Source organism: Ascidiella aspersa, chromosome 3 (assembly GCF_963924565.1).
Source record: "Ascidiella aspersa chromosome 3, kaAscAspe10.2, whole genome shotgun sequence".
Lineage (NCBI taxonomy): Eukaryota > Metazoa > Chordata > Ascidiacea > Phlebobranchia > Ascidiidae > Ascidiella > Ascidiella aspersa.
Genome location: NC_139449.1, coordinates 31,808,367 through 31,835,923, shown reverse-complemented (window position 1 = coordinate 31,835,923; position 27,557 = coordinate 31,808,367). Strand labels below are relative to the sequence as shown.

The 27,557-nt window shown below is 38.7% G+C and overlaps 1 protein-coding gene across 1 annotated transcript in view; it reads left to right on the top strand.

Annotated features, from left to right (window-relative positions):
* Window positions 1-27,557, top strand: part of LOC146162487 (uncharacterized) — a 52,560-nt gene that overhangs the window by 6,319 nt on the left and 18,684 nt on the right. Inside the window, exons 3-11 of the mRNA XM_083385209.1 lie at window positions 2,444-2,573; window positions 3,447-3,671; window positions 4,025-4,182; window positions 4,770-4,860; window positions 5,303-5,445; window positions 8,407-8,492; window positions 23,317-23,386; window positions 26,458-26,555; window positions 26,911-27,086. Of these exons, the coding sequence (XP_083241335.1) occupies window positions 2,444-2,573; window positions 3,447-3,671; window positions 4,025-4,182; window positions 4,770-4,860; window positions 5,303-5,445; window positions 8,407-8,492; window positions 23,317-23,386; window positions 26,458-26,555; window positions 26,911-27,086 (1,177 nt within the window). The remainder of the gene's footprint in view (window positions 1-2,443; window positions 2,574-3,446; window positions 3,672-4,024; window positions 4,183-4,769; window positions 4,861-5,302; window positions 5,446-8,406; window positions 8,493-23,316; window positions 23,387-26,457; window positions 26,556-26,910; window positions 27,087-27,557) is intronic.

The following is a 27,557-nucleotide window of genomic DNA, read 5'->3' as shown; positions in this document are numbered from 1 at the left end:
TGCGACAACTTTAAAACCATTGCGCCACAAACTGACAAGATTTTGCGCATTCCTTAAGATAAATACATGCACGAAAGCTTGAATCGGACATCAATTTCCAAGTTTGAGGTTAACTTTAGTTTGTACTATTATGTGGTTATCTGCTTGAACTGTGCCACAAAGGTGATTTGAAAAGGCCGTGTCAAAATTCAGTTGAGTTTTTATGCAACGTATTTGTGTCGCCAAGGCCGAATCAGAGGCTAGTGCACTCTCGAACACAAGACAAAAGGCTTATTACACAAATATTTTCGCGTGTCGACTTACTTAAAGCAAAATAGCATATTAGATAAAGATCGGTACTTCCACCTAACACACAGGCAACCTAGCTCAAAATCTCTCCAAGGTGACACGAGAAGCGTCGCACCCGTTAACCTGAAGTGAAAATTTCCCGCAGCCAGATTTTCTAATAGATAATCCAGCGCCCGTTGTGGTATTCGAAAGAAGACAACGTTCGATGAGTTACGAGTTCTTCGCAACACCTGCGCGCAAGCTAAAGGCCAAGTGTCTTTAAACCTTTTTAAAAGCGCGTAAATCACAGCTCGCGACGTGAGTCCATTGCGGGCGCGTGCCGGATTTTGACGACACACTCAAGCTTTAAGGCGAAAGCCTGTTTAACTGATTCCTATAAGAGGCTTTGTGACAGGCCTGAACGACAATTGACAGGCATAGTTCTATTTCGTTGCCTGTCTTGCCCATTTTGGTCGGATGACATGACATTTGAAACAACTCAACATTTATCCTTTTTTTGTCACGGGTTTGTGGCTTTTTATTTGGTACACCCCTCCCGCAGTAACACTATCGCAATTTTGTCTTAGATGAAGCCCATAGTAACATCTTATAGTCACTGCGGGTGACAATAATTGGTGCGGACAGCCCATTTTTAATATACAATTTAAATATTAAACGTGACTGTATAACCACTTTGGCCTAACATAAACTACATAATAGTTGTATGTGTGCGCAGCCAGAAACAAATTTATCGTACGCAGTTCGTAAGTCTTACAAGGAAATACCCGGTCTCCAATAGTTCCCCACTTATTCGCCCAATCGCACAAACAGTTGTCATAAGGATGGTCCACATTTTTGTAAAGGGCTTAAGATTGCTAACACACACAAAACATGCCTCGAGGTTTATTGACTTGATAATAATTCAACAGCGAAACTGCAAAACTCTTTAGGTAAAAACAAATAGTGGATCTTAAAAACTATCAGTTAACACCGTTGTAATATCCGAACGTTGACTTTATTAGGGCAGCCACGGTGGCCAAAAATAAGAACAGCGAAAGCGGTAGTTTGTCGACCGCTAGGTTAACCGAACGAATTGCTTAAGCAAAGGCTCTTGGTGAAGGCGGTGACTTATCTTCGGGCTCGAGATGGCAAACTCACAGGCCAATTTGCTACACCTGCGGTCGCGAATTCTTGCCCGATCACGACCAAATACCGAATTGTACAGCCTCAGACGTGAAATACAATGGCACCTGTTGTGTTGTTACCATTGCGTATGCACCTCGAGTACCTTGGATGTTTCTCGCCTTTTTTCACATGTTCGGGTTTGCAACGGTGGCGTGATAAACTTTCGCTATAGGGCCAGAGGCGCGATTTTGAATGACATGACCTTTTTTGATCTGCTTATTGATTGTCTTATTGACTAAATGTCTTGCCCTAATCCGCAGAATAGGAAACTGCGACGTAGATTCAATCGGACAGTTTTCTACAAACATGAAAACCCTCCATCTTAGAACGATAATTAACGTCCTATTAAAAACGTGTCTTTGTTTTAAGTAGTTTTACTTGAGAAGTTTACAATACCGCGGCTTTAAACTTTTTTTCAGTTATGCAAATGCATTCTCAAATATTATTGTTTTGTTAGTACGTTCGTTGGATTTTTGCAAACTTGTTAAACGTCTTTATCACGCTATATTACATCATCTAAATTTACCTTCAGTGATGTACCATTATATTTACCCATACCATTATATTCAACCAGGAAACTTTTATATTATCGAATGCACCATCTTACATCTATGGTTGACACTAAATAGGGTAATTGAAAACCTGTGTTCTTTTTGTTTATATCAAAATAATCTAACTGATAACGTCAGTTTTAAAGACATCATCTTTAGACGCTTACGAGTCAATTTGATCGAACGGATTACTAATTTTGTAAATTACAGAGGGTGATAAAAGACATTTGTATCTTTTTAGAATATATTAAAAATTTTAGACAGATACGCGTATTTACCACATAGGAATCGTGTGGTTTTGTGGATAAGCTAAACCTTAATCCCTTTTAAATTAAACCATGTATAACTCTATGTAACCTAGAATCAAGTGTAATGTCAGTTATTTTGTCAGCAACGTGCTAACAAGTAAAAGTTCAAACGTTAATCCGTCCTTGTTAAAGGGCCCCGACGTCTGACATTCGGTTGTTCGGTTTGACCTTGAAAGGACCTTTCCCGGTGATTATCGACCACGTGGTACAACGAAGTCCGGCATACTATACCAACCTAAAATCAGGAGATGTTCTCATCAAGGTAGGTGTCATGTCTTTTTTTCTGGCAAATAAGCATCTTTTATCACACTGATTTTGCCCTTTTCTGTAATTGCATTATTTATTATTTATGCTTAAATTGCTTTAGGTATGTAAAATAAAGTTTTTTTATTTCTAAATATTATAAAAGAAACATCCATGGATGTTTATACAATTGTAAATTTCAAAAAGCAAATAACCACAAATTGAACATGTTTTTACTTTTCTTTGAAGGAGAGCACGTTTACAAATGATACATGACAAGGTTTTATTGAGTACGGTACAACATTTTAGCACAGCATTAACAGTATCAACCAGTAGTATAAAACAAGGCGTGCGTTATTATAATCTAGATTTTAGATGACAATACGATAGCGCTGCCTTAAAACGCTTTGCTAACTTTAATATAAAGAAGTGTAAAATTTGTTCTGCATTTAGCAAATCTAGGGTTTGACTTGAGCGTGCCATGTTGAGGAGTTGATTGAACAACTCTGATTTTACTAACTAAAAGAAAGTAAACAAAGTAATGTAAAGTACTATAAGGGGTGAACGTGTAGTGGCTTTTTCTTCCCATTGGCCACAAAGTAGGCTGGAAATGCCCTAAATGTCAGTATCTGTTCGGACCAAGTCCTCAGGACAACCAATCTTCATAAGGAAGAGATGCCGCCTCTTGGAGGTAGGGCCAGATTTGAACTGAGCATCGGCAAAAGGTTAACACTTTTACCTTTTTGGTTATGGTGTAATGTTAATATCAATGTAAATGTAAGTAATAATTTTAGTAATTTACTGCCCCACAAAAACCGGTGTTACTCAGGAAAAAATGGCAGTATACTACTTTTAGCGATCCGGAAAAAAACCGTCTCTGACATCTTTGCAGATCGATGAAATGATCGTATCAGACATTGAACAAGCGCGCTCTCTACTGGAAGATTGCGTGCGCGTCGGTGGGGCACAAGTGGGCGTAATATCGGTCAAAGAAATTTCACCGCGAGTCACAGAACAAGTTGCCCAGAAAGTCGAACAGTTCGAAATGCCTTCAGAGGAATCAGAAACGCTGTACAGAACTGCTGGGCAACAAAAAGCAAAAGATTTCCTTGACAATGTAAGATTGTAAAGTTTTGCAAAACCGGATTTTTTAATCACTAACCAAACATGTGCTTTCTAATGTATTTCTACATGTAGGCTACTCTTAAGTATACTATGTCACATATTACTTCAATATGCTTAAAGATACAAAATCGCTTTACTGTATGTTTAAAGGTATTCGGGTCACTTGATGGGGCTAAGTTTAGCCGGAGACAAAATGCAATTTTACCGATGATGTCAAACTTGCAACAAATAATTTTTCATATGGTATCATTCTCTATAATATAGATACTTGTTATGTTTTGTCAGACGAATAGTTTGCAAACTATTTGTCATAGCGATAAAACACTCTATAAACAACCTCGTTAGATAAAGGCTTGTCTCGGCGATCGTACAAAGGATTTGCAGCGGTTTGTGGCCGCCATTCAAAACTACTCAGTCGACAGCGACATCTTGCTCTTCATCGGCCAGATTAATCAGCTTTTGGGGGATATCCCCAATCGGGACGAGCTGTTTGCAAACATGAGGTATGAGTTACCAATCTAACTTGGCCGACCTACACTTAGGCCTCTCGAGGATTTCCATACTAAGGCATGGCTTTATAACCTTACATACAGTAATATCTTTGTAGACGCATCGGGACAATCGCTTTATCAACTGAGCTACACTTGGTTTCGTTTCATTTTTGTGTTGTTTTTACTTATTTTATTCCCCCATGTATACATATTAATACATATGCGGGCTTGACCTTGTAAAGTTATGCTGATGGACGATGACGACAAACCTTAATAAGCCGAGTGATTTCGATTGGCGTTAGTCAAGGCTCTCAGTGTACAGTAAATAAGTGCAAAACTGACACAGTCTACTTAGTTCAGGTAGAATCCATAGTTTTTGTTTCAACAATTTATTATTTTGTTTTTGTCGACGCTCAAGCTTATGTTCGATATGGTCACCAATAACTAGGCCTTCTGTTCGTCCACAGTGGTTGCTGTAGAATATATGCAAACTGAGTAGGTTTCATTTTTGTGGTATTTTTACATACCCGGTAGAAAAGAGATAGGACGAGAGATAAGAGATAGGTCAAATTGGAATAAAACCATCATGATTTTTTCAGATATTTCATTCCGAAACACCACAAAGACGCTTTCGACCGAATCATGGCGGTTCAAAATAACACCGGCCATACGACGTTTGCTGCGCCTCAGGTAATCGCGCTCTTAAAATTAGCACACTTTAATACTTAACAACTTCTTTCATTCACCTCTGTATATATTACACTGAATATCAAATAACTTAAATATTCGATTATAACTTGTGAGTTTTATTTGAGAGAAAAATTCTTTTTACGTTACATTTTAAAAATTAGTCTTTCGAAGAGTGATATTCTCCAACAAACTGGTGTGCAAATGATAGCTTCTATACTTTTCCAACAAAGTACTGATAAACTATGTTATACCGTCATCAAAAAATGGACAAGAAGTTCCAGCCACAGCGCGACGAAGATAAATGAGAAATGCAAAACTCCTATCCTTTTGGAATTTTTGTTTACTTGCCAAAGAATTTAGCAGAGCGCTGAGAACAATATATTTTACATACTAAGTATTATTGCTCATTGTAATATTGATTCATGATATTATTGATCTGTAGATTTCGTTAAACGATGTTCCTATCCTGGTCACTTGTGATTGCTCCCTTCCATCTTGTTGCTGCTCCATGGCGCTATCTAACGGAAGTTGCAACGCGTTTGTTCAACACGACCAGGGAGTCAATTCATACGTGCAAAGGATCAGGTATTGCTGACCATCAAAACCGCTTTTTACAAATAAAATGCACCATACATAAAACCAGATTTATTTTCGTATATTTTTTCAATTAAATTTAATGTTTGGCAAATATATGTTTGAACATTGCCTATAGCGTTGGCAAATAACACGTCTAAAAACAATAACACAGCTTTATGTCAAAATAAGTATGACGCCGTTTATGCTACAAACAATGCATTTCGATAAGAAATTGCAGAATAAACAAAAATTTATATGAATTAATTGTGTATTTAGTTCTTGTTTTGGTAAAATATATTCTGATTCGTTAAGTTAATTCGTTTGGGATTTCGTAATTTAACTTTAACTATTCACACTCACTGAAACAACAAACATGTGTCAGAAATAGTAATGGAACTTATCTGGTTCCCAAGGGTATTTTGTAGGCATGTCTTCCTAATCATTACAAATGACACTACTGTTTTTCCTGGAAGCAAATTTCTCACGGGAATGCATCTATTTTTCGCTCATTATTTTCTAAGATTTTTTCCAAGCGAAAGTTTCCGTGTTTACGTAAACCAATTTTAAACGACCCCCGGGTCAGAAACAGTAGCCTTACCGCAGCTGAACTTACACAACACAACAAATAGAAAACAAACCACGTAAAAAAGACTAAAAAAGAAAAGGCAAAAAAAGAAATTTAGTACGACAAAGGCTCATAACCTTACAGCCTTATTATCGCTTATTTTGCGAGTTTGCTGCTTGAGATTGCGTTCTCCCATGACCAACGGGTGGAAACTTATCTTTTGCTTTCTTTCGATGTCAGCGCCCCGCCTAGCCCAAGTCCTTGCGGAAATCCCGAGCACTACAGAAGTTCCGTTTTTATTGAATTTTTAAGAAAAATGAGGGGCCCTGCTGAAACTATGAGGGGCCCTGCTGAAACACAACATTAATTACTTACATTTTAGTTTCGTTCTTGTTGGAATACGGTTTTATTGGTGCCCAATGACCTTAAGGTTTGTAAGGACCTTTGACTTTTACCTTAACCGAAATGCACAATTTTTTCTTAAAATTTGATTTCATGTAAGCAACCAAAAAATTTGATAAATATATAAAATCCATAATATTCAATAAAATAGGCATTTAGTGTTTTACAAACTGGTACTAACTGACTTATACATAGCCTACTTTTCATGTTACTTTTGTCCTGTTTTTCTTTTTAATGCTATCGCTTTTATTTTTACTTGAATTGTTATACCCATGACGGCATAATGTTTTGCCGAAACGTTGGTTAACAATAAAATGTCGATTTCGTCGATATTGCGACTTTAATATTTTTATTGAACTTTTATGTGGTTTAATTAAATCAAATTTTAAGAAATAGGTGTTCATTTCGGCTAAGTTGGAGGTCAAAGGTCGTTTCAAACCTAAGGTCATTGGACACCTGAACAACCCAGAGGTTAGTCCAGGAACATAAGTTAGTCCAGCAACGTCATATATCGAGTTAAGTACATCAGATCAAATATTGTGATTCTTTGCATAGGCCACGCATCGGCAAAGAAGTGGTTTAAAATACAATATTATTTCAGAAAAAATGGATTTATAGCACATCTGTAACAGATCATGTGTTCAAGTTTAACAATAAAAATGTGTCAAAATAGCGTGCTCACGGGAAACAATTTTTTTATTTAAGAAATCGCACAAGTGTCGTTGCATAAGGCTGGAAATAAGATAGCTGTGTATACAGCAGAAGTGGTATTTGTGTCAAAACAAAAGTGATTGGGTCACGGGCGTCCGTATTGCTTCACTGAACCGTGCGTTCAATCTTTTACTTTAAATCCCCCTTTTGAGGAGTCGAGTCGCTCTGCAAACAAGATGCATGCTGAAAAAATGCCGTAATTACGTTTCGGCAACAACCACATATCTCGAGGTTTGAAAGCTTTGGCCAACGGGATTCTTGCAACGCATCGGTATGTCGCCTAAATGGGAATCAGCATTTTAAGGTGCAGAGCGCTGTTTTCTTTGCAACATCAGGAGGAAACTCACTTCGCCGGTTTCACATCGTTTCCTGTACTTGTAAGAAATGCTCGCGACCATGAACGTCACGGTTTCACTACCAACATAGAATAACAGGGGACTGGGCTTTAAATTACAAAGCGGAGTAAAACAGTATAATGCAACTTATATGTAGCTTAATAATAAATTTCAAAGCCAAAAAGGTCGAGTAGATCGACAGCATCTTGATTAAGACGTTTCGATACGAACTTGTATCATCTTCAGTCAGTGTGACTGAAAAGCAAATCAAAGCTTCACTTATAAAAGGTAGGACACAAGCTTTATAAGTGAAGCTTTGATTTGCTTTTCAGTCACACATAGTGTACCCAACAACTTATATGATTTACTCAAAATCTTCCAGGGATTTGTGACATTGTTTAGACCAGGGGTGTCCAACAAGCGGCACGCGACCTAATAAAAAATGGCATGCAAGAGCCCCTAAAATACTTAATTTGTTATTCAGCCAATTGTCAAAAAATGCTTAATTTTTTATACAATAAATTGTCATTGTTTATTTACAATATAAAACAGTCGCGGCAAGCACGACAACAAACAATTACTTCTAATACTTTAACATTATATTGTTTAGAAGAGAATTAGTTATTATAAGAAAGAATTAGTTACTGAACTTTGGCACGGGAAAAAGTTATAAGATAAACATTGGCACGCCGGCATGTTTGAGTTGGACACCCCTGTTTAGACCAATTCATTCCTGATTACATTTTGGGGTAACCTTCAAAACAATACTGCTTCAGTTTGTTTCACGTAACGTAAAGGAAGGTACCCTACAGTTTTCCACCAAAATCAGTTTTGCAAATAGCCTACCCTAAATATTCTTTTTGATTCGCCGCTAATAAACGATCCAGGCTTGCGCACCTTCTTCCAACTGTTGTTTAAAACTACTGCTCGTCTTACAACAAGCGTTTGTGTTTACAGATCTGTGAAGGTTCCTCGAGGTGAAAAGAGCTTTGGTTTGACGTTGAGAGGAAGCCAACCAATCATGATCGACGACGTGGAGAGAGGTAGGCATCTCGCTAGCTTCTACTTTTTATGGCAAGTTACTGCTGAAGTATGTTAATATCGTTAGCAAAAAAGTGATAAGAATTGCGAACAACGACGTGATACCGATGTATGAGGACAGCGAAAATTGCAACTTTTAGAAATTTTTGTTGCTTTGCGCAACTTGCTTGCTGTGCGTATTGTTAAATTTAAAGGCCATCGATTGAATTTCCTTGTTTCAACTCACGTAATAACGGCATGTGGTTACCAGCAAAACGTTCCAAACAAGAAATTAGATTTACCGCTCAGCCATTATTTGCAAAATGTGTTACGGCATTTGCAAAGGCTTCTAGCTCCGAACACGTTTTCCAGTCAACAACAGGGTTATTAAAGAACGCCTAAGTATTAACGAATGTCAAGTGTTAACGGATAACCAAATTTCGCGGTGGTTCAAAGACGTTGTATGATAAAAATTTCTTCATAATATGATTTAGCTGAAATATAACAATATTATGGGACACGTATATATTTGACATACATATATCTTTCGCTTAGTTTTAAGTTTTTAGAATTAAAAGCTTAGGTAATCTAAACGTTGACACGTATCATTAAAAATGTTGTCGGCAACCAATTTATAATTAAAGAAAATATGTTTACCTGTTTTCCCGGGGCTGCTAGTTCAAATCACAACAAACAAGTGTTACTTTTATCTCCCGATTAGTATAAACCGAATGGCCGTTTATGCAAAGTCATATCATGCCATACAAAATAACAATACCCTGTTATCGATGACAATAGAGCGAAGCAAGTATCAATTGATGCAATGATGTTATAAAAAAAACCTAACGAGCTCTATAAATGACTTGCATTCATTTTCCCCGAGTCAATTAACCTTGCCAGCACAAAAAAGAAAAACTGTAGCATCGCCAGACGCTGAATCACTACTTCAGCCGAGTGCTGGATCCCAATCTTGTCGAAACCTGACGCACAAATCGTCGCGCGCAGTGGCAATGAACGCGCAGTGTATACAGAGCTTCATAACACATGTCGCAAAGGTCCTCCTATGTACGCTTAAGCGTCGCTGAGCTGAGCTGTACTGTCACGGTCGTGGCAATGAAAGCACGTTTAGGAGCTGCGGTGTGACATTGGGTCGCTGTTTGACACCCGTTGTCGACTCGTTCGGAGGCCATCTTTTGTCCGATGGTTTCCGTTGTTCTTCGCCGCTATTCTAGCGATTCGGCTTCGGTTCGTTGCCCCTCTACTGCTCTAATGCAAGATCAAAAGTCAAAACAAGCGACGGGTCTTAAGAAGGGGTTGGGGGATGCTTGTTTATACATTTTGCGGTGGTTTCCGAACAAATTACACGTTACCCGGCAACGAACCGCTGGCTTTTTCTGCACGATTTTGTCCACGAAACAGTTCATCTATTTTGTTATCTTTGCCGATTAAGGCTTGCACGAAGATGCAGCTTTTTATAGAATCGCATTGTTTGATTTTATCGTGTTTGGTTTAGCCTAGTTTCGTTTATGCCTAGCTTCCAAAGAATCTTAAGGTTTAAGTCCTTTGGAAGTGTTAAAAATGGAATTGCGGAAAGTGTTTTAGTGAAATATAATGAAGTTTGTTGGTAAAGAATGCTTTAAAAAATAACAGCGCATGGTCTTGTTAAACAAAACAGAATGATGTTACTTGGCGTAACAATATAATATTGACCGACTGTTAATACACTTGTGAATATTTATTGCTATCCTAATCTTTATGATTAACTATAACATAATGAAGCAGAACTCGGTATAAAGATCGGTTCTTAGCCTTCGAAGGTGAGTACATATAGACTTGGCGGTGACCCAAGGTTGTGAGTTCAAACCTTACTTAAGACAGTTCCCCTACAGCGGCATAGCTTATCAGTTAAAGCTGACTAATTTCGACTAGCCTTTCTGAAAGCGTCGACTTACTGGTAGCGTGTATCAGACAACTGCCGAGACCAAATTCCTTCCTACCCGGTTTACCCAATTGATTGATTTAAGCAATTTTCCGGGTCCGGGTTAAACATAAGGGTAAGGTATGGTTTTCGTGGCACATCGCAACTGGATTAACTTGCCACAGTGCGGCTTCGGCTTGTGTTGTTCTTGGCCCAAACACTTGACAGCTTGCACGCTTCGTGTAAGGTGGTGAAAGTTGATGGTGCAAAGTATAGTTGGCCTGTTTATGAGCCCTTTCGAAGAAGCCTTTTGTTAATTTTGTTTTCTAAAATGCCCACCAGAAAATTAACAGAACTCGATTTTTTAACTTAGGCACTAAAAAAGCGTGTAAGTTCTCCAATTTTCTACCCTATAACTTTGTGGCATTCTCAGCAAAAAAGGGCACCGAACTTAGATAGAAGAGGGTGCCGGCCGCTTTAAGAAGTCTTGTTAGACGGCCAACTGGCTAATTAGGAAGCAGAACGCAGAATGCTGCCTTTGTTTGTTTTGCGGTTTTAGGTATGCGAGCGAAAGGCAGGGGGCTAATTAAGCCTGATATATGCAAATCTTTGTTGTTCAGTCTTATTGATTTTTTTTACCGCACACGTAGGTCTGTTGCCGCGATTGATTTGCATACCAAACTATGAGTTATATAAAAAAAATCACCTTAGAAGAATCGCAAGGCGCGATTGGTCAAACGAGTAAAATTGTTACAGTCAATTAGGCAGAATTTTCTTTAGTTAAAATTAAATCAATTATGTTTAAACAGTATTCTATGAAAAGAAAACAAACTCAGACATAACCCTCGCACCCATCCATTACCCCTTCTATGACAAGATCAATAAGAAATCCCCTTAGCCCCTTGCCCCTGGGTATCGGATTCTGCGTGAAATGCTTTCGGCAAAAAAACAACACGCCCCACGTTTGCATGCCAAGCAAAGACACCTGGTCGTAATAGTGGCAAAATTGCCCCTTCTAGTCGTATACTTTGTTGAGGACTCGGGTCTTTGGCACCTGTTACAATAAGCGGGCTGGCAGTAACCGCGAGTGCGTCGCTAGCGTTCGAGGGTTTAGCTTAAGCCTGTAATTTTGTCGTTGTGGTTCCCTGACTCAGTCAACGTACGGCCCACGGCTTAACTACGGGTGGCAATGTAATTCGACGCTCGCTTTGCTGCCGTTTCTGCTTAGAAGGATTTGAGGGGTGATAATGCAGAAATACCGCCTTGCCTTACAAACACCTTAAGTTGCATGGAACATGAATTGTGAAGATGGCGAGGGTTTAAAGACAAAAAGTAAGTTACTTCATTGAGATAATTACTGTCATAGAGCGAATATGCACATCAGGCTGAAATACATGTGTTGTAATTTAATTTAACGCCAAAAGCTGTGGTTTGTTCTATATAGCGGTTTCATCACTGTGGCATCTGTTATCTTTAAACACCATATAGAAGCTTACATGATTATCCCAGAAAAGCAATTTTGCGACAGCGTGAAGTAGATTTTTTATTTCAGACGCAAATTAAGTTCAAACGCAAGACACAAGTGTTATCAAGCCGTCGGTGCTTATCCCTATGAGCTTAATAGCTTCGCCCACGCCCTCGTACTGCTAATTCGCTTTACAAAAAGCATTTAAACGCCTTTTCTGCGCGGTGAGCTTATTTCCACTTCCAACTTAGATCATGTCCATATTCGGAAGAAAATACTCTATGTTTTTGAGTAAATACGCGATCCAAATTGCCAATTGCATGTTTGTTAAGTGCTACAAAGTGGGCGTTGACGCATTATGTGAATCAGTTAAAAAAACTTGACACATGGCCAAACTGTTTTTAGATTTTTTTTCTGGTTGACTGAAATGCTCATTTATTTCATTTTGTTGGGGTATATTGGACAGTTTGCGGCGCATAGGATAAAAAGTTGTATTTTGAAAAAGCTATATCCTCTTGCGAATTAATTAATACCCTTTCTAGCGTATTTAAACGTACTTCAGGTGTCTTTGATTTTACCTAGGATTTTAACAATAACGAAAACTTTGTCGTAACTACTGTTTTTATAGACGGTTTTCATAAATATGTCCTTAAAATCATCTCATCTGACGCGAAGGCAACAATCTTTCTTTCGCATTGTATTATCTGTGGTATATTCCGTACAGCAATTGTTTCAACTTGTTGAAAGTATTGTGATTGGTTATATTCAAATCTATGATTTTTAGGCTTTCCCACGCGCCAGGGGTTATCAGTCGTTTGGATCAATTATAGTACTTCAATGGATCGAACGTACCGTTACTAAAACCGAAATAGGATCACGTTAAGAACACCTGGCCTACACCAAAGCTCTGCAAACCAGCTACCCTATTCAGGACGTGATTGGTGAGCAAGTGCAAACCATTGCAAGGCAATTCATAAATAAAAGATGACTTTTCTCGCCAAGCAGAACAAGATTATCTTTCATATGTTACTTGAGCCTTAGATGTTTGTTTCGGTTGAGTGTTTCTTCAACCCTGTATTTTAAATCAAAGAAAGCTTCAGATTCTACGATTTGATGTAATTTGTTTAAAGAAAAATGAAGTCACCTTTAAGACAATTTAAAACAAATAAATTTGTAGAAAGGGTATACAGGGCACAGACAACTTTAATGAAGTCCACTAATGCAACAAAAGAGCATTTACAGTTACATCTTTCAACGTCCGTATACCTTCACAACATCGCTTCAACCAACAGGTCAGCCAATTTAACGACCGCTAATTGACGGGTCGAGTATATATTTTGATGACACCAATGTTGCGCCAATAGTAAATGACGTATGCCTAAACCTGGACGCCTTTCGTGGGGCCGGGACAGGCACTCTATGACGTAACCCATCCTGAAGTGGAAATGTAAACATCTGCAGTCGGCGTGTCGTAAAAGCTTTTGCTGCTTCTGTTTCTGCTAGGACTGACTTGCCTTTCGCCAAGAGCGTGAAGCGACAGAGGCTTTGAAGTATGCTCCGTCGAGCGGCTTAGGGCTGCTGCGTGTGCGGATAAGTCTGGCTAAGGGTTGAGACTTTGTCAGCTTGAAAAAGTGCGTTGGTTAATTAGGAATTGAGACCGATCACCGTATGTCTGGCTGATTTGTACGGTTCGGAGGCTGGCTCCTGGAAGATGAATGTTACTGACTTAAACACAGAAAAAATACATAGAACTCTTGAGCTAGAATATTGACCTAAATACAGAAAAGAGACATAGAAGGTACTTTACCTCGAATACTGACTTAAACACAGAAAAAGGATTTGCAGGACAGAAAGTTTATTCGCTGCGACTATGATTGTTTCATATAGTAAAGTGAAGTGCTTTAGAATCTTTAAATTTTTTTGAGGCTCTAGTGATTTCTGAGATATTTTGTAAGGGCGAAGTGTTGGAGATATCACTTACTAATTAACGGTAATAAAAGTGTACTGGAAGAATAAATTTGCGTGTAAATGGAACTTAACATAAGGTTGGTTATTTGAGGTTTATCTTATGCTTAAATGTGACTACAACGCGTATGGTGCGACTGTGGCTTGTTAGTATAAATGTCTTCACGTGTTGGTCTTCGTGATGACACGGAACATCACACTTATTCACAAATTGCTACCTCGGAAAAGATCCGCGTTCGCGCATGAATGCAAACGTGACGCACACCGTATATTCTCATTTCAGCCAACTTATGTGACCGTAAATAAATCGGCCGGCTCTATTTTTTTACACTAGTTTGGCCATATTTTGATCGAACGACGTAAAAAGCGGAGCAAATTTGATTGTCAAAGTAACTGGGCTTAGCTAGCTCATACTTTTTGGATTAACCATATAAAATTAACAGTTATAATATTTTGCGCAATGCTACGGCCAAAAAGACCCGGTTTTACTTTGAATGGCCGTTTATTCTGGCCTGTATGGAATGCGAAACTTTTCATCGCCTTTTGACTGTGTCAGAGGCGGCAACGTTCCGGCTCGTTTGGAATGAACGTTCTGGAATTTAATTTAAATCATGAAAATATGTTTTATGGAGGTTACGCACAGCGCCTCTATACTGAAGGATATACAGTTGTGGTACGCGATCGGTATTTAATGTCTAGATCTAGAAGGTTCAATTGGTTAAGTTAGAGACGATAGCTATACTTAACATCAGGTCGCAATTTTACTTCTAGTAAACACGTCGAAGTCTTGTATTTAAAACTTGTACAGTTGCTCGGATTGGCAATGTATAACCTTAATTTATTGTCTTCGTGGAAATTAAGTGTACAAAAGCGCTGCAATTTCTCATGGATTTCTCATAAAACCTTGTATCAGATCCCACAAAAATGTTGTAACTTGTAGTATGTGAAGAATTCACATATTGGGTTTGTTTTCATGCTGCTTTAAAAGGTTTCATTTAGTTTGGAATGCGTAAGACGACTCGATAAGTAAAATTCCAGTTGATTGTAAACCGGGTGAAAAAGAGGAGTGCGCTTTGATTTTTCCGCAGTAAAAGTAAGCATTGCGTATCGAAATTCTTTCACGTGTACAAACGATCACGGGTTGTGTTGCCAAATGCCGGATGTAATGGGTGAAAGGGTAAAGGCGAACAACACTTCAGCCCGCCCCGTTGGCGTTTGAATCACGGAAAAGGGTGTGATTTGTCCGAATTCCGCAACTGTCATGCGATATCATTTAACCTTTTAGCTGAGTTGCACGACACCTAAGTGATTTGGAACTGAAACAGTAGCTTGTACATTCTTTTTGGTTGGGAATTTTGATCCTATAGTTTCCTGGTTTATAGTGCTGAATTTTCTACCTATCAAACCCTATCGTAAAATTTGTTTTTATATTTTAAAACTAACAAATTGAGGTGACCACCACAAGGTACAAGTCTGTTCCTACGCCCCCTCGCACTTAAATTAAGCGTTACTGAAAATCATTCAGTCGCATTGTAATAGTGGGTACGTGGGCTGCGTAAAAACCCCTTGCGGTATACAGACACCAAAAAGGGCATGACTCACAAGTTTGCCCAGAAATGTTTTGTTGTTCCTTCGCTGTGTTCAATTCCGATACTGTTCATCTTCACCTTTCTTAGTCGAAAGCAATTGTGGCAAAGGCTGTTAACGAATTGCGTGCAAGGAGATATATGGAAAAGCTAAAGACCTGGACAATACTGGGTGATTCATTATTCCATTAGTGAGCCGTATGTTAATTAAATATCTATCGTAAATTAGCATTAAAAATCGTGCAGTTTGGGCTCCTTTCATTGAGGTGCTCACGAGTGTTTGAGTCACGCCAAACGTTCACCCCCACTGGGTTAAAAAGAACCCTCAAACGGCTAACAGGTTCGGAGCTATCGCGTAGGCAAGTGGCCGGAAACTATACGTATTTTGAAAGCGACCGAGTGTGAATCCGACGCGGTGCACTTCTTCTGGCCCGGTTTGTTTACGGTAATCATTGCGTCAAAGTTCGTCTCTCTTCAGAACTAGGAAGGCGGCAGCGTCACTCGGCACCGACTCATTTAGGGAAGAGTCCAAGCAGTGACGTTCAATGTACGGCGGGATGGCACGATTTGGGAAATGGCGTGATGTTTATAGCGATTATGTGAGGTGACATTGCTTGTATATCGAAAGGTAATAGTAGTAATGGTGAGAAGCGCTAGCATCTGCTTTGACTAAACATACAGTTTACAATCTTCTCAGTTTCCAGTTGCGATGACATTTCAGTGTGAGAGACTTTTTATATCTCTCGAGTATAGCTTTTGTTGCTAATATTTCTGTAGTCTTGCTATTTGTTCTTGTGGTTGTTGGAACATACACTTTCACACCAAATCGACAAACCGCAACTTTCGATGAAACTGCTGGTTTAATAACAGCGTATCGGTATAGGTTATATTAGTAATGCAGAAAAATGTGTATTCCCCCACAACTTCAGCAAAACACCGGACAATTTAAAACTAACCCGACCGATCTATTGCTGAAAAAGAATTGTGTTTGTTGTCAAAGAAAGCAAAAACCAATGCCTTGTAATGCAGCAAGTTGCCTCCAAGCGAACAAAGTGTTTTAAACCTGCCAAATATGCAGCTAAATATCACGCCAAGCCCTACCCAGTCTGGCTGTTGCTTCGCAAGGAATGTGTTTTAAACAATGTTTTGCAAGCGATTGCCAGGAGTTAGGGTGCAAGTTGGCATAGAGAAGACCGCAAGGCGGCATCAACAGCAACCTCTGAGCACTAAGCGGCGAGAGCTATTCTCTCAAGACCAGGGCGTCGGTCGTAATTAGAGAAGGTTAAAACACCGCGAAAGTAATCCGGTTAAATTTGGAAGCGCCTTTCAACAGACCGCGCCTCTCCTTGGCGCAAAACTGGGAAGTGGGTTTTCGTTAGAAACAGAGAAGAACTGTATTTAAGCTGGGTTGAGATACTTGTGTTTGAGAAGCGTCGTGGCCATGTTTTTGTTGCCTGTTGGGATTTAACGATTTGCTTGCCGTTAAATGACATGTTTATTTTTAGCCGTGGCGTTACACTAAAATACTAAAACTTAGCGTTTGCGTTTGTCAACAGTTCTGGTTTCCATAAATTAGCCTAAAGAAAGAAAGATTTAGTAAACATATATTGACAGAAATTAGGCGTTTATTCTGCCAACTGCATTGTGAAATGTTAAATTTGCTGTGTTAGAAAAATGTTGGCCATTGGATATCAGCAATTTTTATCGAAAGATAGATCTGATATATAACAAAAGAAAGCTGTTAAAATTTAGCTATGCTTATAGATTTTAACTTTAGGCTTGCTTAAGTGATAGCAGATCCGTTCCAGGTTCTCGTGTGAAAAATCAAAAACTCCATAGTAGGGATTTAGATTTCTTATCTCATTGTCAAAAGCACATCCGCTCCCTTTCCATAACTTTAAAATCAAGGCCCTCCCAGGACTTTCATCGGGCAAAGGTCTTATCTAGAGTTTCAATTGGACCTCTGCTTGTTTCAAATTATGGAGAAATTCAATATCGAAATCAAATCGCCATTGTCAAAGGCGCGGTGCTCGGAGTTAGATATTAATCGCGGCGTTAGGGTCGGATTTCATGTCACGGGACCGACCCTTGTCCCACATATTTGAGCCCCGGGCGCGGATAGTGCGACTGTTCTCGCTTGTTTGATGTTTGTTTACGTTTCGCTCCTGCACTGCGATTGTAGCTTCGGGTCACAACGGGCAACGTGCCGTTTATGCTAGTTTAACACGCAAATAAACCGATCGACTGACATTTTTGCATTTCCTCTTTTTCGGCTAACTTTGTAAGTGGTAAGACCCATTGAAAATGTATCACCTAGTTAGAATAGAAACGGAGGTGTGGTGTAAAGTTTTTATTGTGTTGAAGGCGTTGTTTTCTTGTTGTGTGACCCCAGGCAAAAAGTCCCGCGATTTTATGTGATTGATAAGACAGGCCAGTGTTTCGTGGAGTTGCTGTAAAAACGCAGAAATGCAACTCCCGGGTTTTGCCTACTTTGCTTAAAGAGAAAAAGTAGTGCAAGTTGGGTATTTAATTTAATAACTTTAAAAAGATAAACTGTGCTTTTTTCGTGTACGTTATTTATGCAATACGGCATTATTTTACAAGGAATATTTTTTACTCATATTTTTTGCGTGAGAAAGGGTGTATTTCGCGCTTAATTTGCATTTTAGAAGGGAACTCTAGCAAAGGGTACCCTGTTCTGAGAGTTAACTTTCCGATTTGGCTGGTTCCGCTTTTATAGTGCAAGTTATATGACCCCTAAAAAAGGTCATTGTAGCGAGTGGAGTGTTTCGCACACCTACTATTAGAAAAACAGCATTTTATTTTGTTGTGATTGGTTTTAACCTTGAAATAATTTTTTTAAATACATGTTTTTTGCACACTTCTTAACTTTACAAGAAGTTAGTATTGTTTTTGTGATTTGTGACTAAAACTGCAAGCTTTTATTGAAACAGACACATTTTCCTGGTTAATTATTTGTATTTTTATCAACAAAACGCCGTTCTTTCGTGCTATAATGATTATGGTTACATGAGTAACGTGGTTATTTCTGTTGTAGTGGAATACCCCAATGGAACCGCTCCGCAGTTTGGGTTGATCGATGTCAGATCGAAAAAGTGCTACCGCCAGAATTAGCCCAGGCACCTGGTCGACCTTATGCGCCAAAGACCACACAAAGAGCGCGTGTCGCTCCTATCTAAACTGTGGTTTGCTCGGTTGATGACCCGTTTGACCCATTTGGGGGGACTTTTGCTCCATTTATTCCTCGTAGTGCGCTAACAAAAATGATTCAATAATGGAAATATTTATTAAACTTTTATAGGAAGCATTAAGCATCAATTTGATAAATTAAAGGGCGTTAGTTGTAATTGCACAGAGACGCGATTTTGTTATCTACGCTTAGCTACACGTAGAAAGATCAGAAAAGGTAATTTATAGATGGAAAATTATATAGATGGGCGTTGGCCGATAAAAAATAAAAAATTGGAAATTGTCATCAGGTTATCTCGAGGCAAGTGGAAAACCGCCAGACGCCTGAATTTTTTTACAGTTTCTTTCCTCTTAATATTGAATTACAAAGCCAAAAAGGTCGAGCATAGATCGACATCATAATGATAAAGACGTTTCGATACTAACATGTATCATCTTCATTTGATATCAGGTAAACATTATCAAGCTGCATTACTGATCCGTGCACATACGGTACCCAAGTTATTTCCTCTTGTTATATAGAACTTGCAACGGGTGGTCACAAAAAAATGTTAAAAATGCGCTACCAGATGCAGACAGGGCAGCTTGCAAATCGTGCGCATTAGCAAAGTGAGAGGGCAGTTGGTTTGATGGATGCGCGGTTGCAAATTCGCCGAGGTTAATTTCACTCGCTGTCAATCAATTGGAGAAGGCGGCAGGTGCTGGTCGGGATTGCAATCTTTGTCAACAAAACTTTAGCGTTTGAGTAACGCGTTAAGCCTCAAGACAAATTGTCTGGGAGTTGTAAGCAGGGGAGGTGTAAAGATGTTTATGGGTGCCTGCACGCAAGGCAAAAGTATTTGCTGACCCACCTATAATTCTGAAATAATTTGTCTGGTGTAGTTTTGGTTTCTGTTTGTACTCTTTTAAGTATGCTTTCACCAATTCGCGGTGCTGGGTAGAAACTAAAAGCTGAAATGCTTACTTTATGCTAAGATTTTAATAAATTGTGCAAAGAAGGAAACGCTGCGTTTGAGTTATGGAAACGCTGCGTTTGAGTTAATTCTGAAATAGCTTTTCTGGTGTAGTTTTTGTTTTTACTTGTGCTTTTTTATGTATGCTGATATCAATTCGCATTGTTGAGTTGAAATTAAAAGCCTAAATGCCTACTTTAGGATAAGATTTGAATTGATTGTGCAAAGAAATAACGATGCATTAGAGGGCAATAACAACAGCTGTTTGGGAGTCAGGCAATATTGAAACGCTAATATTAAAAAATGCTTGCGCTTCAATTTAAACAGTTTACCTTGTAATTATGTTCAATGCATAAGGCCAGTTAGACGCCACACCACCTAAAGAATTTCAGTTTTGTCAGCACTATTTTTCTTAGCCCTGGATGTAAATTTCAGTAATAGTTGCGGTCAGGGGCGGGTTTAGTTCGAGCTGCGCAAAAATCAGCGCTTCAAACGTTTCCAGATTGTTATCAGACGCATATCTCTGAGTTGATTGGCACAAATTGAGCGAAACAAGCGAAGACATCACATCGCTCCTTTTCCTGAACAGACAGTGGCGGTCCCAATGGGCTTTCTCTTGTCGATTGAAACGCCCCGAGTTGCCCGGCTTAATTTTCAGGCCGTTTTCGTGTTCTCAGTTAAGGTTCACGTCCTAGGTTGGCCATTTGTTTGCATTTCGTGTCGATTTTTAGAATCCAGGAAATCTTGCGAAGGTTTTGAGCCGAAAATAGAACAAAGTTGTTTTTAGTCCCGGATTACCCCGGCACGCTTCGTTAAACCTTTGAGATGAAATATACACCCGATAACTTTCTACAATTTACATTTCGATATATACATCGTTGGTTAATTCTAAGAAAACTACTGTATGTTGTCCAATAGATTCAGCTTCAGTGTTTTGTTAAATTTTCCACTACAAAGATTTAAACAGTCTATATACCTCTTTTTCAAAGTTACTCCTGATATCGAATGCTTTTAAGCTTTTAGACGCAATCAAGTTAAACAAGAGTTCTATCGATCGAACGAAGTTATTACCGTTATGGTTTGATGAAATCGTTACCGCAGAGTTATTGACTCGAGTCCAAATGGCACAGTTAGATATTTAGAATTTTCAACGTCCAACGTGTTGTTCTGCTGCAAAACTGGCATAAGCTATATTTTGGACAAATCCATGCGATAATTCAGCGAAGTTGGCAGTTTGACTTCAAATGGCAGCTATACTACAAGTTACTTAATGTGAGTTCCGGTAATCAGTTGCAGTTTCGTGAACATTTTCAAGAATGTCGCTAGAAAAATTAAATCTACAAGGCCTATCAAATTGAATTGTTTTTAGTTGATTCTAAATTTTGTGACCTGGAATAAACAAAAGACCTGAGCCAAGAATTGCTATAAGGTATTTGCCAACATTAAACGTTCAGAATTGAAATCCATAAAGTGTTCTATTTTTTGCTGCGAATCGGCTACACTTTGCGATTGAGCGTGTCGGGTTGCAATTAATGAGCTATCACACTCAATCTGTTGTGAAAGCTACCTGCTGGCGTTAATCTGAGTGTTCAGGTGACAAGGCGTAGTGCACGCCATTGACAATCGTGTGGAATTTCGGCACTGTCAAAACAGCTCGTTTCTCCCAATTCGATCAAACGTGCCACTTAACCCGTTCACCTTACTGACGTACTTTGAAAGCTCGCTTCAAACGGCACTTTATTGTGACATATTTAGATACTTCATTCATTCGTATCACAACGTGTGTAAGTTACAATTGTATAGGCCTTTACAAGGCAATTTAATGCATAGGGCTTTGAGACGTCAACAGGCACAGTCCAAAACCCACTCTTACACGGGAGAAACTAGACCAGGTTAGGGTTTGACGATCACGGGCCATAAATAAATTTTGTTGAACTTAATTAACGTTATACGAAGGAAATATAAATCACTATGCGAACAAACTGTATAGTAACCATTGATAAACTGTCGTACAGCATAAAATTTCATTACAACTTTTCACTAAAGTTTTAAATTATATTCGACGAAGGAAGCCGCGGTCCGGATTAATTTGACCCGGCTAGATAACATAACCATGCTCTAAGCTTTCACGACAAGCTATAGGTATGCAATATTGCCATAAATTAAGTTACCCACTGTCACTGATATGTGTGCACCGAGAAGCAAAAGGTTTCACTTATTGCTTAACCTGCTAATTAAAACTGACATGAGCTTGTACCGAAATAAAACCAGGTTATACCCCTTTAATATCTGGCGAGTTCTACTTTTCGTCGTGCTTTTTACGTAGGCTATTGAATTAAAGCGGTGGAGAAGTGAGCTACAAGCCTCTGGGTTCCTCAAGGTTTCACCAAAGATAGATAAATCCCAATCTTCAAAATCACTAGTTAAACACAGCGTAACCCTATTCTTCACAATTCAACGAATCTAATGCAGAAACCAAGGATCGAAATGGAGCATTTTGTATGCGACCCTTCGTGTTTGCTGCGGCCCTGTAATTGGCAGCGTTGGCCCTGTAATTTGACCCGAGCTATATGGCCACCACTGACAACGGAGAATATTGTTTCTTTTTAAGTGTCCGAATGCGGTTTAGACTTTTAACTCCCGACGGGCCGCCGTATACGCGATACTTTGAAATCGCCATCCAGCCTTTTAATAGGCGCTACCGAGAAAATGGCCTTGAGAGTTGACGCGGTCCTCTGGTGGGGAATTCTGCGACGTGAAACATTTATCTGTACGCGTGTTCGTAGTTACGTTCAAGCAGTGAGACAGGACTTTTTGATGCCTTACTATAGCTTGCAGCAATTGTGTAAACTGCTTTAAGGGCATTGGTTCGGTTTTGGAATGGCTTTATTTTAGATATGTATTTGTATTCTAAATGGAGAAGTGATTTCAAGGTTAAGTTTCCTGCAACATGTTGGATATGAGTTTAGTTTGTTATTGTTGTCGTTATAGCTTCCAGCACCAGTGATTGGCTATTTGCAAGTTTGGTGATTAAATACGTGCATAACGAAATCAATATTGCTGTATAATTATAACAGGTTCTATGTCGTTTTGTATCTTTACGTCTAAAGGCGCTTTCTCTGTTATAGAGAGAGCGGGGTGAGGCTCTGATACATTTTAGCTATAAGCCGAAATTCTAAATGCGTGCCGCTACGCCATGTGAGTTGAAAAAACAGCTGGTGCACTGCATAATTACAGTAATTAGCTAGGAGTTGGGTGCAGGTATAAAGCAGCTGTATCGACATTAAGAAGCCACAGCTATAGTTTTAGTCGATGTTGACAAAACCAAACCGCAAAAGTATTTTGTAAGACTGCACGTGAGAATACTACTGTTCCTGTTTAACCTTACCTTCATTTTACAGCGTTATACTCCAATAGAAAAACTTGCATAAGTGTGGAATTGTGTATATTTGTGTATAAGATAATCAGCAAAACTGATATTAAAAACAATCGTTTGTACAGAACACTATTTATCAGGTACCGTCTTTACAGTAATATACCGTAAATTACAGTAATATATTTGGCTTTACTTTGTAAAAACTCTAGTAACGATAATATGTCAACCAACGTTGTTAAATAACCAAAAATGTTTTTGTATTTTCTTCGTTTATAAGTTATTTCTTTCGATAAATAAATTATATAATTGTTTATGGCACTTCATTAATGTTTACGTCAAATTCAAAACAAACTTGACTTTTGTTTTTGTTACAGATTCACCCTCAGCCCAAGCTAGTTTACGTGAAGGAGATGAAATAATCGCCATCAACGGAATAAGCTTAATGTAAGTTATCTTAAACTTTACATTTGGCTCTTTATGTTAGCCGAACTTCAGAAAATGGAAGTTTTACCGTTCATGTATATTTGTTAGGCGAACGAAAATAACCCTTTCTATGTTAATGTCATATTTAAACATATTATAATTTCGTGAGTCTAAGCAATAGTATTACTTAAGGGTTAACAGTGGTAACATAGAGATAACTTTGTTACACATATAAGTTTTGTCTTGACAGCTAACACAACAAAACTTCGGGTTGATAGTTTTTCATTAGAAACATTACATACCTCGTTAGTCAAATGTTGCCTTGCGGTTGATTGTTAACGAACCGCATTTTTAAACGTCCGAACACGATAAGGTTACAGGCTCTAAATTGTGCCATAACTTTAAATGCCGCATCCGGTGACAGGCTAGATTTGATCTTAAGGTTTGGAAGAGCTTGAAAGTTTGCGAATTTAAAACAGATAAGATAAGAACTACAAACCTTAACCTAACAACATAAGCTGAACGCAATGGCCTAACATTTGTTCGATGTAGGACTTAAACTTAATTAAAAAAATATAAGGATAAAACTGCTAAAATTGTTATCTAGTTGATTGACACATCGATTCAAATCCAATTCAGACAAAAATAAACAATCATTTTAGCAACCGGCAGCCGTGAGCGATCTGTCAAGCTTCCTCTCAGGATTAAATGCAGTGTAATTGATAACATTTTGCTGGTCAAGGAAGTCTTAGTCGATTTGCGCCAAAATACGCGATAAATCACTCGGTCGTATCTGGCCATCTTGCAATCCTGACGTCCGCAGAGGCAAGTCCAAGATGTAATCTTAATCTTTACCTTCCGGATCAGCAAGAAATCGTGATCGGTGGTTTACTGAAGTCACGTTTTGAGCAAAACCATTGCAGCCACCGATGGAATTCACATGTAAAACCTTAAGAAATTAGACGACCAATTCAGAAAGAAACACCTTGCTTCGTAGCTTGTTTGCCTCTTGGGGTTAAGTACGTTGGTAAATATCAGCTCAAATGGCCGTTAGTGGAACATAACGCCAAATTGAAGGCATTTTAATTTTAACTCAATGCTAAATTGTTGCGCTTCGTAACCTGCCTACAATTTTTTGAAAGGACTTATTTTGTAGATTTTTCTTGTGGAAATCTCTTACAGAAGCGCCTTATAAAAAACAATATAATACAACTCCGTTTTTATTGCAGACAACTCACAGTTAACAATTTGCTGGAAATAAACGTTGCGACGGGCAAATGTTTGTCTTTAGTTGGCTTGGTTTTCTCACAGCTGACAAGGCGTGATCATTCGATGAATAGCTTATGTTGTTTGTATCAACACATAGCGTAATGTGTTTTGGGATTTGGTTGATTCTCCCTCCGATCAAACCTCCATCGTCGGTTGTTTACAAGTCGATTAGCACGAATAGCCGCAACTCAAAGCACTGACATATGGCGAGCATAAACTTACGGCTTAATCGGGTTTTCTTGCAAACAAATAACGATTCTACCGATCTGGTAGACATTTCGTAGCGCTGTTGAAAGAATTTTTACGACATTTCATTTCTGAACTAATTGTGCATTCAAGACGCTCCTACAAGTGGTCACATAGTCAGTATTTTTTCTTTATAATTTTGTGAGACATGTTTTGTGAGATTGTCGGAACTGGTATTGCTGTGTTTGTTGCTTCAAACGCTTCAGTCGATATCCACTCAGTCTTATCGAAATCCTTGCATGTAATGCTACAAATCAAGCTAAACAATGAATGGTACGTTTAACAAGAGAATAAATTGTGATTCACTGGGCCCGCGCGAAAAATCTTTGTAATTTTTTTAATAAATAATCGGGAATAGTTTCGCAATAATATGTGACAATGAAATAAAGACCCCTGGGTTTTGATATTTCTAAATAAACCTAGTTTTTCTATAAAAAACCCAACTTTTAAGCTGCCTAATATAATATACGCCGCTATTTCTGAACCTAGCTGAACAAAATGTGCCGAGGACTGCCTAATCTGCGGTTTTTGGCCCAGCCGTTCATTCGAGTTTAGCCCAAAACCTGCGACGGGGTTAAGGCGTTTGTTGTCTGAAAAGCCGACAGCGGGAGTTAGACGAGTCCCTTGATCAGCGTAAGATGGATCGGCCGTTAACCCGAACTATATACGTATACGTGTTGCCTCTGCTCTGTAAGGAGCTAGTCGCGTCCCACCTGCTTTTCGCGCTTCAATTGTTGCGAGTGAGATCCCAAACAAGAACAGATGACGTCAGCCCACTCTTGGCTATGTGAGGCTGTTTGCAGCAGTTTAACCTCTCTGAAAAAACTACTGCTTTAGCAGGCATTGGTAATTCTGCAATGTGTACTTTGGCAATTCGGCGAAAAAAATATATTTCACGGTATATTGTATGACCCCATTTCTATGAACGTTTGTTTCTTAGCGCAAAATTCTTGGTGGTCCAACTTCGTACGTGATAGGATCAAGATCAGAGGTTTTAGGAAATTCGCCCGCGCTAAAAATCACGTACTCGCCTTTTGACTTTACAGGTGGCAGTGTTATCTGATCTGCGGGTAATATAAGCCATACCTTGAACTTAGTCGCGTCTTGGAAATTTTCTCAGAATTTTGCAATGCTGTCATGGGAGTTTAAAAAAGTATTGTTTTCAGCTTTATAAAAAATATCACAATTGGTCTAAAATCGGTCTACAAGAACTCAAACATTTGCAAATGTCAGAAAATTTAGAAATACATTTGTAACTTCCCGGTGGTCCTTCTAACGGAGACGGATCAGGTTCCACGGTGTTATGACAGACGATGGCGCTTTTAAACAATTCAAAAACACAAGGTTTTGCCTTTTAACTGAACAGGTGACAGTGGTAGCTGATCCTACGGTATGATAACCGATTGTTTAAACTTAACCTAATTTTGGTCTGTTTTTCTGCAAAACGGCAGTAAATTATGCTTGACAGAAGTTAATTCCTAGTGTTCTTAAATTGGCGCCCAACTAAGCAGTTGTGCACATTTTGATATATACCTATTTCCGGTAAACTAGAAAAAGGTTCAATGTTGTTTATTTAGAAATCTTCCGCACGCTAAAGCAGTGGCTCTTATCCAAGGAAGCGGATCAATGCCTACTCTTATCCTGCAAACCACCTCCGGGCATCTCAGCCAACCGGGTAAGCAAAAAAATCCCAACAATAAACTGTCAAGTTATTAAAACCTTTTTTATGTGGTTACGTAACAGAAAGACAAAAAAGCTTTACTTTAAAAGGTCATTGAATATTCTCATAAAATTTCGAATAAAGCATAAACTTGACTATGTAAAACCCAAGTTGTGACGTCATGCTCAAGTGAACCGCTTTTTGAAAAAGTTCGGGTTCGGCTAAGGTTCAGGTTCTTTCAAAAACTTGCAAACAACGGTTCAGGTTAGGTACATTTTGGGGAAAAGTCGGCCAAAACCGGCCCCAAATTTTTTTGTGCAATCATTTCTTTGGTAACCTTATTTTTATTTTATTTTTTTATAAAATTTAGTTTCCGCGTACCACAACGCTAGCGGGTACGTCACAAAACCGATCGTTGGCGATGAACCGGTTCCGTGTCGCTCCTCGCTGCAGAGGAGAAAGACGTACGAGGACGATCAGTTGATCTGGGCATCCGAGTACATCCCGGACACGATCACGTTCAGGGGGAAAACGTTTCGGAACCAGGTAAAGTTTTGAGTATCATATGAAAATGTGTTGGGACTTTACTCATATTTTTTTTAGAAGAATACAGTATTAATTCATTCATAACTTAAACGTATATGGGTCTATAGCTGAAACGAATGATTTCCATATCAAATTAAAGACGAAATACACAATAAATATATGCGACAAGTTAACGAATAATTAGCAAACTGTGTTTACCATGAATGAATTTTCATTACAATGAATAAACCTAAACGTCATACAAGAAAAACTCAAATTCGTAGGATAGGTTAATAGTTTTTTATTTAAAAGCCAATCATTTCGGTTTGTATTTTTTGACGGATTTAACACCAAAAATAGAATTTCGGTTTAGAATATTTTTCGATAAACTTCATTTTACAGGGATTGCAACTTTAATTTAAGGTTTAAATGCCCAAACTCGCTGCGATCGAATGCAGTAAACGCATTTTTACGAAGACTTTTGTTATGTCA